This window comes from Oncorhynchus mykiss, chromosome 24, assembly GCF_057628025.1.
Source record: "Oncorhynchus mykiss isolate SJ-2025 chromosome 24, ASM5762802v1, whole genome shotgun sequence".
In the NCBI taxonomy this organism is placed as follows: domain Eukaryota; kingdom Metazoa; phylum Chordata; class Actinopteri; order Salmoniformes; family Salmonidae; genus Oncorhynchus; species Oncorhynchus mykiss.
In genome coordinates, this window is record NC_143045.1 from 2,352,056 (window position 1) to 2,367,377 (window position 15,322).

The following is a 15,322-nucleotide window of genomic DNA, read 5'->3' on the forward strand; positions in this document are numbered from 1 at the left end:
ATTCGCTAATCAGGCAATAACTAAATAGTTCTATTTTATCTGTTATGTTTTTGAGGTATCTAAAAAAAACTTTACAATACCTTCCTCTGTTATTAGTCACACAATCAGTGAGGAGATTGACAGACAGACTTGCACAAACACTTATTGAGTGTTTTAGCATTTCATTGAAACGCGACCTGCTTGTCTCGTCTCTGTGCCAACTCTGTAATCAAAACATTTTCAAGATGAATGTTGAAGGACTTTACAAATTAGATAAGTATGGCGAAGGGTTCGGATACATTTGGAATGCATTGTCCTTTAATAGCTCAATATGGAGATACAGTGTAAAAGAGATACAGTGACATACAGAGCATTCGGAAAGTATTCAGACCCCTTCACTTTTTCCACATTTTGTTACTTCACAGCTTTATTCTAAAATTCATTAAATTATTTTCCCCCTCATCAATCTACACACAGTGCCCCACAATGACAAAGTGAAAACAGGTATTTAGTAATTATTGCAAATGTATAAATAAAAAATATACATTTGCTATGAGACTTGAAATTGAGCTCAGGTGCATCCTGTTTCCATTGATCCTCCTTGAGATGTTTCTACAACTTGATTGAAGTCCACCTGTGGTCAATTCAATTGACTGGAAATTATTTGGAAAGGCACACACCTGTCTATATAAGTTCCCACAGTTGACCAAGCCAGGTCGAAGGAATTGCCCGTAGAGCTCCGAGACAGGATTGTGTCGAGGCACAGATCTGGGAAAGGGTACCAAAACATTTATGGAGCATTGAAGGTCCCCAAGAACACAGTGGCCTCCATCATTCTTAATAAATGGAAGAAGTTTGGAACCACCAAGACTCTTCCTAGAGCTGGCCGCCCGGCCAAACTGAGCAATCGGGGGTTGGTCAGGGTTGTGACCAAAAACCTGATGATCACTCTGAAAGATCTCCAGAGTTCCTCTGTGGAGATGGGAGAACCTTCCAGAAGGATAGCCATCTCTCGAGCACTCCACCAATCAGGTCTTTATGGTAGAGTGGCCAGACTGAAGCCACTCCTCAGTAAAAGGTATATGACAGCCCGCTTGGAGTTGGCCAAAACGCACCTAAAGGACTCTCAGACCATGTGAAACAAGATTCTCTGGTCTGATGAAACCAAGACTGAACTCTGTGGCCTGAAGGCCAAGCGTCACATCTGGAGGAAACCAGGCACCGCTTATCACCTGGCCAATAACATCCCTAGAGTGAAGCATGGTGATGGCAGCATCATGCTTTTGTGATGTTTTGAGGGAAAGATGAATGGAGCAAAGTACAGAGACATCCTTGATGAAAACCTGCTCCAGACCTCAGACTGGGGGAAGGTTCATCTTCCAACAGAACAATGACCCTAAGCAAACAGTCTAGACATGCAGGTGTGGCTTCGGGACAAGTGTTTGAATGTCCTTGAGTGGCCCAGCCAGAGCCTGGACTTGAACCCGATCTGGAGAGACCTGAAAATAGCTGTTCAGCTTCGCTCCCCATCCAACCTGACAGAGCTTGAGAGGATCTGCAGAGAAGAATGGGAGAAACTCCCCAAATACAGGTGTGCCAAGCTTGTAGCATCATACCCAAGAAGACTCAAAGATGTAATCGCTGCCAAAGGTGCTTCAACAAAGTACTGAGTAAAGGCTTTGAAGACTTATGTAAATGTGATGTTTCAGTATTTTATTTGTAATACATTTTTAAAAATGAGGGAAAAAAACAATTTAATCAATTTTAGAATAAGGCTGTAAAGTAACAAAATGTGGGAAAAGTGAAGGATTCTGAATACTTTCCGAATGCACTGTATATAGTATGATTGTACACAATTCATACACTATGGAAGTAGGCACATATGAGTCTCAATAGCAATTCTACTCTATATTAAAAACAAACAATCTCACCAGCCAGTATATGATTTAGCATGGTTTAGAATGATCAAGTATTTGGCTATTGGTGCGTACAGTAGTTGTATTATGCAGCATCATTGTTTTGAATGTCTTAAGATGCCATTGAATAAACTTGATCTCATAAAACACTGAGTAAAAAAAGCCATATTGTTGATGTGAGTAAAAGATATAGGAATCTCTGTTACCAATTACTGTGACTTTGTACTGTAACCATTTTTTTCTTCTTCTTCTTCTTTTGTAAAATAGCCTAGTCACTCTCTAAGATCAAAATGCACAACATCTTCTCAAGCCAGGTTCTCTCGGTGGAAGAGAATTGAACTTAAAGAGGAGCCTCTGACCTAGAAGGCCAAATGGAGCCTTGGAGTCACACTAAGAACCAGCGAGAGGACTCAGTGTTCATATCATATCATAAACCACAGTCATACTGTGCATGAAACATTTCATTTTACCAAACAACTTGAGTGAAGTAAACTTGAGAAGCTATGCAATCCAATTTCTGTAAAAAGATAACGACGAGACTCCGGTCGTATAAGAGCAAAACCTTGACCCCTAATCTCGTCGTTTTCTATCAGTAGAGTAAAAATGAACTGAAAATAATGTACCAGAAGCTTTTATGTGCACCCAATGATGTGCAGTGTACCATTTGAACAACATTTCACACATTTAAAAGTATAAGTAATTTGCTTTGAAGCCATTGGTTGATCCTCTGCAACAGTAGGTTCAATTTTGTTTCTGTGGGTGACATTCAAACATCATAAACAACTTACTAAATCATCAAATCACTGCTGTCTGGCACATGGTGGTTCAGAGTAAGATAAGAAGGGAGAGTATACTTGAGCATTCAAGTGTTTGGCTAGCTCACACCACAAGACCAAGACAAAGGGGACTCCACTTGGCAGGTTTCCTGGTTGCTGAGAGGCGTTGCGACATCTTCACTGAATGTTCCCTTCAAAGAGTTCAGTCTGTATCGTCAGGTGACTATGAACTGCTTCATACACCATTGGTCAGTACCTGAAATAGAGGATAGACTAAGTCGCTTGATGTGTTGAAATATTCAGATTAGGTACAACAGTAACAGATATTCTAATACAGATTCAGAAATGTAAAACAGTAACTTGCGAGAAACTTTCTTCCACTTAAAAAAAAACAGAAAGTACCACTCTCAGAAAGTACTACTGTGCCTCACACAGCCCCTTAGCAATACTAAGAAAACACGTCTCCGACCACTGTTCTGAGAACACAGCAGGGGGCATGTTCAAAGTGTTCACAGGCCTCATTTCTTTCGCTGTTGTAATCGGGCCACTCTCCCTTTGAAAACGACACTTACATCAAGTACCAAAGAATCTCACGTGGAGAGTGGATTTCTTATATAACTATTGTTTTCACCTCTCATTATTTTCACTATTAGGTCGACTTTTAATATTAGTACTAGTACTATGAGTGAGAAAGAGCTGATGGTAAAATGGAGATAAAGCACAGAGATGAGTGGTTGAGGAAGGGAATGTTCTTACTATGGTGTGAGTGAGCAATGTCTTACGGAAGAAAATGGGGGAAGCGGTTGCAGCAGAAAGAGACTCGTGAGTTGAAGTGGAGAGTGATTTTCTGATCGAGATCAGATTGAGAGGCACATTCAAAATACCGTACTGGTGTGAGACAATCACTTTTATTCTGTAACTGGAACACCCAGGTTCTCTTTATTTTCGGAGGGAATGGCTAGGTAGTTTGTCCTGTAGATGGGTACAAAAGAGAGGCAAATCTAAGATCCTGCGGTGCATCCATGGAGCACCATACTGTGAACATTTCATTGGGCCTTTCTTATTGAACTCTGTCAACGGAAAACAATTGAGACAATTGCAAAACAATTTAGACAATTGGGGTAACTTACCATTGGGAATGTTACAGTTTATTCATGACAACAGCAATTCTGAACATACTGAACATAAGCCTGGACACTGACTAAGAAACATGACATCGATTTCTTTCAACTTTGCTAATAGGATTCCCACAACCCATGAGTTAGCCTATTTCCTAGCCATTATTCTACAATAAAAAAGTATTCAAGTAAGAGGAGCAGGTCAAATGAAAGTGGGGAAATGGTAGGAAATCAGTAAATCACACTTGCAACTGGTGTGGGATCATCCTGTCTCCTAGCCAACAGTCCATGATTGATGTAATTTAGGATCAGTAATGCATGCTACAGATCCTTTTAAATGGATGCATTATCCTGTACTGTTGAACCGCCAGTCACATACAGTATATTATGGCTGGCTGCCATCAGTGCGTCTCTAATGTTTATCTGCACAAACAGCTCAGTGCCCCCTGCGTCCCAAATGGCACCCTATTTCCTATACAGTGCATTCTTTTTTTTAACCAGCGCCCTAAGTCCTGTCGGCACTAGACCGGACGGAGGTCACGCCTTGCAACACACCACTGGTGGTTAAACTTACTGTGGTATTCTTGGGCATAGGGTCATTAGGCATTGGCTCTAGACTGAGTGCAAAGAGTTGTCTATTTAAAAAGCATTTTCGGAACAACTGACACAAGCCATGTAAATGTAGCAGTGTACACGCTCTTCATTTGTTCAGAAGTGCATTATTTTAACCCATTTCCTCAATCGATGCCATCAGACATTCTCTCAATTTCCCAAGTAAGTTCTGTGTACATCTATCCTGCACTACTGGTACTTCCATTGTAAGGTACAGGAATAGTGTCATTGGAATCAAACATTCACGGTATATTACCCAATATCTTTATTGTAAGGTTGAAATTTGATGGCCCACAATCCACTGTACCGACTTCCATCTACCGCCCAGCACCACCACCAATCATTGGGAGCTGACAGCACCGAAATATATTGAAGCCTTGGCCACAGAACAAGTCAATTTCAGATCCGGCTGCAAATCCACAGAGCACTAAATTGGTTGTTTGAAAATGGCAGAACAGGAGTCAGCAGAGCGCTCCAAACTATCCAGGGACCTCAGCAGAAAGACAACTTACTGAAATAGCTGACCGACTACTATTGACCGACAGCATGAGCCCTCAGAAATTACACCTCCATTACACTCTTTCACAGAACGCACAACCTATACATTGGATACTGCATGGCCTAACAGTAAATGTAAACTATTCACTACCCCCAATTTATTGAAGGAGTCGTAAAATCAGCAAGGGGAATTTTACTCCACATTGTCAGTAATGCTTACTGTTGGTAAAGCCTAAACTCCGCATATAGTATGAGACACTTAGCATCGTATCCATTCTGTATGTGCTGAAGCCAACTCTAGTTGTCTATCATTGTCCTAAGGCCTACATCTAGATACGTGATTCAAAGCAACAATAGAAACTAGAGTTGGCCTTGGTACATTCAGTATGGTGACGAGGCCATGATATGAGGCTACGAGACATGAGGCTACAAGATACGAGACTACGAGTTACAACGCTACGAGATACAAGACACGACCGCGAGATATGAGCGTATGAGATCTAATGCTAAGAGATACAAGCCTACAAGATTCAAAGCTACGAGATACAAAGCTACGAGATACAAGACAAGCCTATGAGATAAAAAGCCATGAGACACATGGCTAAGAGCTACTCACGCGGTGTCCTGGGCCTGCTCGTCCGACTTGGAGATCTTCCTGTAGCAGTATACCATCTCCACCAGGAGCCAGCAGGTAAGGAAGACCAGCAGGACATACATCATGATCTCTGAGTACAGGGCAGTGGTGTCCTCACTGGCTGCCAGACAGACACACACAACCCATAGAGATGGATATAGGGCACACTTGCTACAAAGTCTGTTTCAGCATTGGCAGCGCCATCAAAGGCTTTCACCATTTTAAAGTAGGCAACTGGGTGGGACTACCTATGGGTCAAGGAAGGATAACAGAATTTCATCCAAGTCAGCAGAAGGGATCAGCAAATACTTCTGAGCAAAGATTCAAGCTCAACAGGTGGCAGTTAAATAATTAACTTTAGCTTAATGCCTGTTCAGGCTATACACACTTGAACACAGTAGGTGTAGGTATACACCTTTTTAGTTTGATTACAAACCGCCAATAAACTCATATAATTAGAAGAAGAAGACATTGACTACTTTGAAATTGATATAGCCCTCAATGGTTCTGCCCATGCTGTCACAGAAGTGATGAATGGCAAAGATAGGTGTGCCCTCTTTCCATCTCTATGACACAACCCACACCACATCTGTTTGGATGGACCACTGCAAGACAACAGAAATAGACAATGTATTTAAACTGCATTGATTTGATAGGGACTTACTGTAAATCTTGCACAGACTGTTCTACAATTATGTGATTTCTGAATAAAGCAAAGAGCTGTAAAGATAACTATGTGTTAGTTAGATAACTATGTGGACCTATTTGTTTGTATGGGACGGTGAACAAATTCTCAATATGTTTTGAGACCCAGCATATCAGCCATAATAAATAACTGTCCTGTCACCACTAGCAATGAAATGGCAATTCTAATTCAAATGGCTTCAGTATGTAGCAATCTATTTCTGATTTATCCATTCACTCATAATAAAAAAATATAAACAGTCCCATATGTGGGCATTACAGCTAGTTCTGTTAGCCAGGTGAAGTCAATCTCATTCATTATAGGAGGCAGACTTCTTCAGGGATCGGTGTCACTTCCACGATACGGTTGAGCAAATGTTGGCTAATGCGATTAGTTTGAGGTTGTAAGTAACAAGAACATTTCCCAGGACATAGACATATCTGATATTGGCAGAAGGCTTACAGTCTTGTTAATCTAACTGCACTGTACAATTTACAGTAGCTATTACAGTGAAATAATACCATGCTATTGTTTGAGGAGAGTGCATAATTTTGAACATGAAAAGTTATTAATAAACAAATTACGCACATTTGGGCAGTCTTGATACAAAAGTTTGAACAGAAACACAATGGTTCATTGGATCAGTCTAAAACACAAACAGTGCAGCCATCTAGTGGCCAAAATATAAATTACAACTGGGCTGGAAAAATACATGATGGCCTTTCTCTAGCATTTCAAAGATGGTACAAAAAAAATACAAAAGAACCGTTGATTTTTTCTTTGTATTATCTTTTACCAGTTATATTGTGTTATATTCTCATACATTCCTTTCACATTTCCACAAACTTCAAAGTGTTTCCTTTCAAATTGTACCAAGAATATGCATATCCTTGCTTCAGGGCCTGAGCTACGGGCAGTTAGATTTGGGTATGTCATTTTAGGCTAAAATTGGGGAAAAAGGGGCTGATCCTTAAGAGGTATGCTTTGTGTGTACATACACGTTTTGTAAAAAATGTTGGTACATATTGAGAAGATACATTTGATGGGATAATGGTCCAATTATAAAGATGGTAAGATCCAATTATTGCTAGTATAATCACATTTGTAAAGTATACAGAATAGTGTTTCACATAACCTTATTGGGAATAACCAAAAAGTCCTCTCATGATGCTTTAGTGTTTTCCTCCATGCATAGTACACTATAGTCCAGGCAATTTATTGCCAGCTGACAGTTAGTGTAGCTCTATGCAAAACACATAAGATATTGTAGCACATATTGATAGGTCAAATTCCCTCAGTTAAACAATTGTCATACTGCAAACCCAACAGTATTATTCAACAGTCATGCCATTTCTTCTTCTCTTTTTCTTACATAGTATTCAGACCCATTTACTTATTCCATATTTTGTTACGTTACAGCCTTATTCTAAAATGGATTAAATTCCAAAATGATTCTAAACACAATATCCCATAATTACAAAGAAAAAACAGTTAACATTTTTTTTTTAATTGCAATTGCATAAAAAAATTACTGAAATACCTTATATATTTAAATATTCAGACCCTTTGCTATGAGGCCAAACTGAGCAATCGGGGGAGAAGGGCCTTGGTCAAGGTCACTCTGACAGAGCTTTAGAGTTTCTCTGTGGAGATGGAAGAACCTTACCAGCAGGACAACCATCTCTGCAGCACTCCACCAATCAGGTCTTTATGGTAGAGTGGCCAGACTGAACCCACTTCTCAGTAAAAGGCACACGACAGCCCGCTTGGAGTTTCCCAAAAGGCTCCTAAAGACTGTTAGACCATGAGAAAGAAGATTCTCTGGTCTGATGAAACTTTGGAAACTTTGTGTTCCAAGATGGCATAGCAGTCGGACGTGTGTTTTGTCTAGTCCCGTCCCGTGTAAATATAGTTTTTTTCCTTGTTTATTTGTATATATTTCGTATATATTTTAATCTCACTTTCCATCTACGGACTGAATATATTCTCCTGCAACCCGCCTCACCCGGATCTGCTATTTTTATACTTTAGAACCGTAACCCCCATCAGAGGTTGGCCAGCTAACTAGCTTCTAGCTAGTAGTCAATTAGCCACTGCTAGCGTTCTTCACTGTTAACTCGGATACAAGCAAGCTTTAGCTCGGTCAATACCTGCCAGTCTGTACAGCGCGATATCAACTCAGAGCATATCGGACTGCTTTTTCTCTACCACATCTCCAGATTCCTACCACAAGCTCTGACCCTTTACACCGGATCATCGCAGCTAGCTAGCTGCAATCCGAGTAGCTATTCTTGGCTAACGTCTCTGTCCCGAAGCAAGCACCAGTTAGCCTTGTGCTAGCCTCGAGCTAGGCCCATCTCCCGGCTAGCCGAAGAGGTCCACAAGGCAATTCTTGGGCTACAATACATCTTTTGCCAATTGGCCTGGACCCTTTACTGCCAACACGGAGCACCGCCGATCCATCATGACTGGTCTGCCGACGTAATCGTCCGAGGTGGTTTCAACAGGCCCCTCCGTTGCGACGTTGCTGGAGGCCCATCTGCTAGCCCTGGCCCGCTAGCTGTCTGAATCACTGTGTCCCCAGTTCATCTAGCGTAGTAGCGACTACTGAATCGGCTCCCTGACTCATCTGTTGATACTCACTGGACCCTATGATCACTCGGCTACACATGCCTCTCCCTAATGGCAATATGCCTTGTCTATTGCTGTTTTGGTTAGTGATTGTCTTATTTCACCATAGAGCCCCCAGCCCTGCCAATTATGCCTTAGATATCCCTTTTTGTTCCACCCCACACACATGCGGTGACCTCACCTGGCTTAACTGGTGCCTCTAGAGACAAAACCTCTCTCATCGTCACTCAATGCCTATGTTTACCTCCACTGTACTCACATCCTACCACATGCTTGTCTGTACATTATGCCTTGAATCTATTCTTCCACGCCCAGAAATCTGCTCGTTTTAATCTCTGTTCCGAACGCACTAGATGACCAGTCCTTACAGCCTTTAGCCGTACCCTTATCCTACTCCTCCTCTGTTCCTCTAGGGGTTAACCTAGGCCCTGCAGCGCCCAACACCTCTCCCATTCCTTAGGTGCTCTCATTTGTTGACTTCTGTAACCGTAAAAGTATTGGTTTCATGCATGTTAACATTAGAAGCCTCCTTCCTAAGTTTGTTTTATTCACTGCTTTAGCACATGCCGCCAACCCGGATGTCTTAGCCGTGTCTGAATCCTGGCTTAGGAAGGCCACCAAAAATCCAGAAATTTCCATCTCCAACTACAACATTTTCTGACAAGATAGAACTGCCAAAGGGGGCAGAGTTGCAATCTACTGCAGAGATAGCCTGCAGAGTTCTATTACACTATCCAGGTCTGTGCACAAATAATTCGAGCTTCTACTTAAAAAAAATACCTTTCCAGAAACAAGTCACTCACCACTGATGCTTGTTATAGACCCCCCTCAGCCCCCAGCTGTGCCCTGGACACCATATGTGAATTGATTGCCCCCCATCTATCTTCAGGGTTCGTACTGTTAGGTGACCTAAACTGTGATATGCTTAACACCCCGGCCATCCTACAATCTAAGATAGATGCCCTCAATCTCACACAAATGATCAAGGAACCTACCAGGTACAACCCTAAATCCGTAACCATGGGCACCCTCAGATATCATCCTAACCAACCTGCCCTCAAAATACACCTCTGCTGTCTTCAACCAGGATCTCAGCGATCACTGCCTCATTGCCTGCGTCCGTAATGGGTCTGTGGTCCGTAATGGGACCACCCCAATCACTGTCAAAAGCTCCCTAAAACACTTCAGCTAGCAGGCCTTTCTAATCAACCTGGCCTGGGTATCCTGGAAGGATATTGACCTTATCCCGTCAGTAGAGGATGTCTGGTTGCTCTTTAAAAGTGCTTTCCTCACCATCTTATATAAGCATGCCCCATTCAAAAAATGTAGAACGAATAACAGATATTGCCCTTGGTTCACTCCAGACTTGACTGCCCTTGACCAGCACAAAAACATCCTGTGGCGTTCTGCATTAGCATCGAATAGCCCCCGCGATATGAAACTTTTCAGGGAAGTCAGGAACCAATATACACAGTCAGTTAGGAAAGCTAAGGCTAGCTATTTCAAACAGAAACTTGCACCCTGTAGCACTAATTCCAAAAAGTTTTGGGACACTTTAAAGTCCATGGAGAATAAGAGCACCAGCTGATGTTCTGAAAGAGCTGCACAATCTGGATCCCTACAAATCAGCTGGGCTAGACAATCTGGACCATCTCTTTCTAAAATTATCCGTTGAAATTGTTGCGACTCCTATTACTAGCCTGTTCAACCTCTCTTTTGAATCGTCGATCCCCAAAGATTGGAAAACTGCCGCGTAATCCCTCTCTTCAAAGGGGGAGACACTCTAGACCCAAACTGCATTCAACTGTCAATCACCGCATTCTTATCGGTAGTCTCAATAGCCTTGGTTTATCAAATGACTGCCTCTCCTGGTTCACCAGCTACTTCTCAGATAGAGTTCAGTGTGTCAAATCGGAGGGCCTGTTGTCCGGGCCTCTGGCAGTCTCTATGGGGGTGCCACAGGGTTCAATTCTCGGGCCGACTCTTTTCTCTGTATATATCAATGATGTCGCACTTGCTGCTGGTGAGTCTCTGATCCACCTCTACGCAGACAACACCATTCTGTATACATCTGGTCCTTCTTTGGACACTGTGTTAACAAACCTCCAAACGAGCTTCAATGCCATACAACACTCCTTCCATGGCCTCCAACTGCTTTTAAATGCTAGTGAAACTAAATGCATGCTTCTCAACCGATCGCTGCCCGCACCCGCCCGCCCAACTAGCATAACTACTCTGGACGGTTCTGACTTAGAATATGTGGACAACTACAAATACCTAGGTGTCTGGTTAGACTGTAAACTCTCCTTCCAGACTCACATTAAGCATCTCCAATCCAAAATTAAATCTAGAATCGGCTTCCTACTTCGCAACAAAGCCTCCTTCATTCATGCTGCCAAACATACCCTTGTAAAACTGACTATCCTACCGATCCTTGACTTCGGCGATGTCATTTACAAAATAGCCTCTAACACTCAGCAAACTGGATGTAGTCTATCCCAGTGCCATCCGTTTTGTCACCAAAGCCCCATATACTACCCACCACTGTGACCTGTATGCTCTCGTCGGCTGGCCCTCGCTAAATATTTGTCGCCAAACCCACTGGCTCCAGGTCTTTGCTAAGTCAAATCAAATCAAATCAAATTTGATTTGTCACATACACATGGTTAGCAGATGTTAATGCGAATGTAGCGAAATGCTTGTGCTTCTAGTTCCGACAATGCAGTAATAACAAGTAATCTAACTAACAATTCCAAAACTACTGTCTTGTACACAGTGTAAGGGGATAAAGAATATGTACATAAGGATATATGAATGAGTGATGGTACAGAGCAGCATAGGCAAGATACAGTAGATGGTATCGAGTACAGTATGTACAAATGAGAAGAGTATGTAAACAAAGTGGCATAGTTTAAAGTGGCTAGTGATACATGTATTACATAAGGATACAGTCGATGATATAGAGTACAGTATATACGTATGCATATGAGATTAATAATGTAGGGTAAGTAACATTATATAAGGTAGCATTGTTTAAAGTGGCTAGTGATATATTTACATCATTTCCCATCAATTCCCATTATTAAAGTGGCTGGAGTTGAGTCAGTGTCAGTGTGTTGGCAGCAGCCACTCAGTGTTAGTGGTGGCTGTTTAACAGTCTGATGGCCTTGAGATAGAAGCTGTTTTTCAGTCTCTCGGTCCCAGCTTTGATGCACCTGTACTGACCTCGCCTTCTGGATGATAGCGGGGTGAACAGGCAGTGGCTCGGGTGGTTGATGTCCTTGATGATCTTTATGGCCTTCCTGTGACATCGGTGGTGTAGGTGTCCTGGAGGGCAGGTAGTTTGCCCCCAGTGATGCGTTGTGCAGACCTCACTACCCTCTGGAGAGCCTTACGGTTGAGGGCGGTGCAGTTGCCATACCAGGCGGTGATACAGCCCGCCAGGATGCTCGCGATTGTGCATCTGTAGAAGTTTGTGAGTGCTTTTGGTGACAAGCCAAATTTCTTCAGCCTCCTGAGGTTGAAGAGGCGCTGCTGCGCCTTCTTCACGATGCTGTCTGTGTGAGTGGACCAATTCAGTTTGTCTGTGATGTGTATGCCGAGGAACTTAAAACTTGCTACCCTCTCCACTACTGTTCCATTGATGTGGATAGGGGGGTGTTCCCTCTGCTGTTTCCTGAAGTCCACAATCATCTCCTTAGTTTTGTTGACGTTGAGTGTGAGGTTATTTTCCTGACACCACACTCCGAGGGCCCTCACCTCCTCCCTGTAGGCCGTCTCGTCGTTGTTGGTAATCAAGCCTACCACTGTTGTGTCGTCCGCAAACTTGATGATTGAGTTGGAGGCGTGCGTGGCCACGCAGTCGTGGGTGAACAGGGAGTACAGGAGTAAAGCCCATCCTTATCTTAGCTCACTGGTCACCATAGCAACACCCATCCGTAGCACTCACTCCAGGAGGTATATTTCACTGGTCATCCCCAAAGCCAATACTTCCTTTGGCCGCCTTTCCTTCCAGTTCTCTGCTGCCAATGACTGGAACGAATTGTAAAAATCACTGAAGCTGGAGACTCATATCTCCCTCTCTAACTTTAAGCACCAGCAGTCAGAGCAGCTTACCGATCACTGTACCTGTACACAGCCAATCTGTAAATAACACACCCAACTACCTCATCCCCATATTGTTGTTAATCTTCTTGCTGTTTTGCACCGCGGTTTCTCTACTTGCACATCATCATCTGCACATCTATCATTTTCGCCTCTATTTCTCCTCTATGGCCTATTTATTGCCTTACCTCCCTACTCTTCTACATGTGCACACACTATACATAGATTTTTTATATTGTGTTATTGACTGTACGTTTGTTTATGTGTAACTCTGTGTTGTTGTTTTTGTCGCATTGCTTTGCTTTATCTTGACCAGCTCGCAGCTGTAAATGAGAACTTGTTCTCAACTGGCCTACCTGGTTAAATAAAGGTGAAATATATAGATATTTTTTAAATGGCAAGTGTCATGTCTGGAAGAAACCTGGCACCAACCCTGTGGTGAAGCACGTTGGTGGCAGCATAGAGGGAAAGATGAACGGAGCAAAATGTAGAGAGATCCTAGATGAAAACCTGCTCCAGAGTGCTCAGGACCACAGACTGGGGCGAAGGTTCATCTTCCAACAGAACAACGACCCTAAGCACACAGCCAAGACAACGCAGGAGTGGCTTCGGGACAAGTCTCCGAATGTCCTTGAGTGGCCCAGCCAGAGCCTGGACTTCAACCCGATCGAACATCTCTGGAGAGACCTGAAAATAGCTGTGCAGAGACATTCCTTATCCAACCTGACAAAGCTTACGAGGATCGGCAGAGAAGAATGGGAGAAACTCCCAAAATACAGGTGTGCCAAGCTTGTAGCGTCATACCGAACAAGACTCGAGGCTGCAATCGCTGCCAAAGGTGCTTCAACAAAGTACTAAGTAAAGAGTCTGAATAGTTACATATTATATTTCCGTTTTTTTTAGGTTTTACAAATTAGCAAACATTTCTAAAAATCTCTTTTTGCTTTGTCATTATAGGGAAAAAACAATTTAATACATTTTAGAATAAAGCTGTAACATAACAAAATGTGAGGGGTCTGAATACTTTCCAAAGTCACAATAGATAGGAACCCCCAGCAGTCCACAATAGATAGGCAGATAGAGGTAATGTAAAGTGAATGTGCAAATAATTGTATACAAGTATACCTATTAAATAGTATTTATGAGTAAGGTGAACATCCAGCTAGCATCCAGTAAAGGGAAAACCAAATGATGTACATTAATAGATAGTAAAGTAGATGGTTAGAAAAAACCCTCCCTTACTATGAGGCCTTCAACTGAGCTTTGATAATAAAAACAGAGCAAAAACACACAATTACTCATACAATACAACTATTAAAAACGTTTCATGAATTGTAAATAGGATTAACATACCAAATAGCACCTAAGACAAAATAACACATTGGCAACAAGAATAAGGTTTATGGGTAAAGCACATATAAATACGCAAATCACACATTGCAAACCACAGATAGTTAAGCCTCCAGCAGGGAGCTTGAAATGACAGGAAGTACAATTACAAAACAGGAAGTACTCTTACCTTCCTCTCTGACCACCAGGTTGATTATCAGGCTGTTGGTAACCGAGGGAGAGTAGCAGTCAAACTCAAACTGTCGGAAGACCACACACTTGTAGGTGCCCGTGTCGTTCATTGTGACGTTGAGGATACTGATGGAGAGTTCCTGCAGGTCTTTACTTCCATTCCACACCAGTCGACCCCTCCAAGGCCCCTCCAGGTCCCTGGGTTTTCCATCAAACAGGTAGATCTGATGGGGCAACGTAGCAAGCACACACACATTAATCGTTGTTAGCTAACTTTGCCAGATTTTTCCCTCATAATTCAAAGTATTTGTGGACCATACAGCCTGACCAGGAAAAAGTTATAGGCAATCATTCCTGGTCAGGTCACATAGTAAGGATATAGTGCTGGTCCTGTCAGGTGAAATAATTGTACTGAAAATGTAGAAGTTTTTGTTTGTGCAAATGGATGTTAGATGGAGGAGACCTACAGGGATGGGTTCTTCGTCAGGTGGGATGTAGTACCAGTCCACGCGCGTCTCAGCGTTGACCTCCTCCCTCTTCATACATGAGATGCAGGTCAGTTTCATGGGGTTCCCAACAACAGCCTCTGTTTCTGAGGGCACATCCACACATACTGGCCTGCTCACCTGCACTGGAGATAATAACACACAGAGCATCACACCAGCACCACACGGTAGCATGCACAGTACACATCACCCAGAGATACATACATGTGTGTGTTTGTGCGTGTGTTTGAGAGGCAGGGTTGCGTTTTTCGTCATGAATGTTGTTCTGGAGGCAGCTCTGCAGAGTGGTCACTAGTCATACAATCAGATTTTAATCCTAACCTTAGCCACACTGCTAAACCT

General features: G+C 42.6%; 1 protein-coding gene across 4 annotated transcripts in view; it reads right to left on the minus strand.

The window, feature by feature from the left end:
- Window positions 1–275: 275 nt before the first annotated feature.
- Window positions 276–15,322, minus strand: part of LOC110503532 (sodium channel regulatory subunit beta-3) — a 32,856-nt gene continuing 17,809 nt past the window's right edge. For 2 of the 4 annotated variants that reach the window (XM_021581896.3, XM_021581897.3), the window contains exons 3-7: window positions 14,942–15,105; window positions 14,473–14,698; window positions 5,516–5,654; window positions 3,578–3,643; window positions 276–2,927 (exon numbers count right to left, since the gene is read on the minus strand). In XM_021581896.3, coding sequence (XP_021437571.2) covers window positions 3,580–3,643; window positions 5,516–5,654; window positions 14,473–14,698; window positions 14,942–15,105 — 593 coding nt within the window. In that variant the 3' untranslated portion in view covers window positions 276–2,927; window positions 3,578–3,579. The remainder of the gene's footprint in view (window positions 2,928–3,577; window positions 3,644–5,515; window positions 5,655–14,472; window positions 14,699–14,941; window positions 15,106–15,322) is intronic. The other 2 variants (XM_090218097.1, XM_021581898.3) reach the window with 2 other exon arrangements.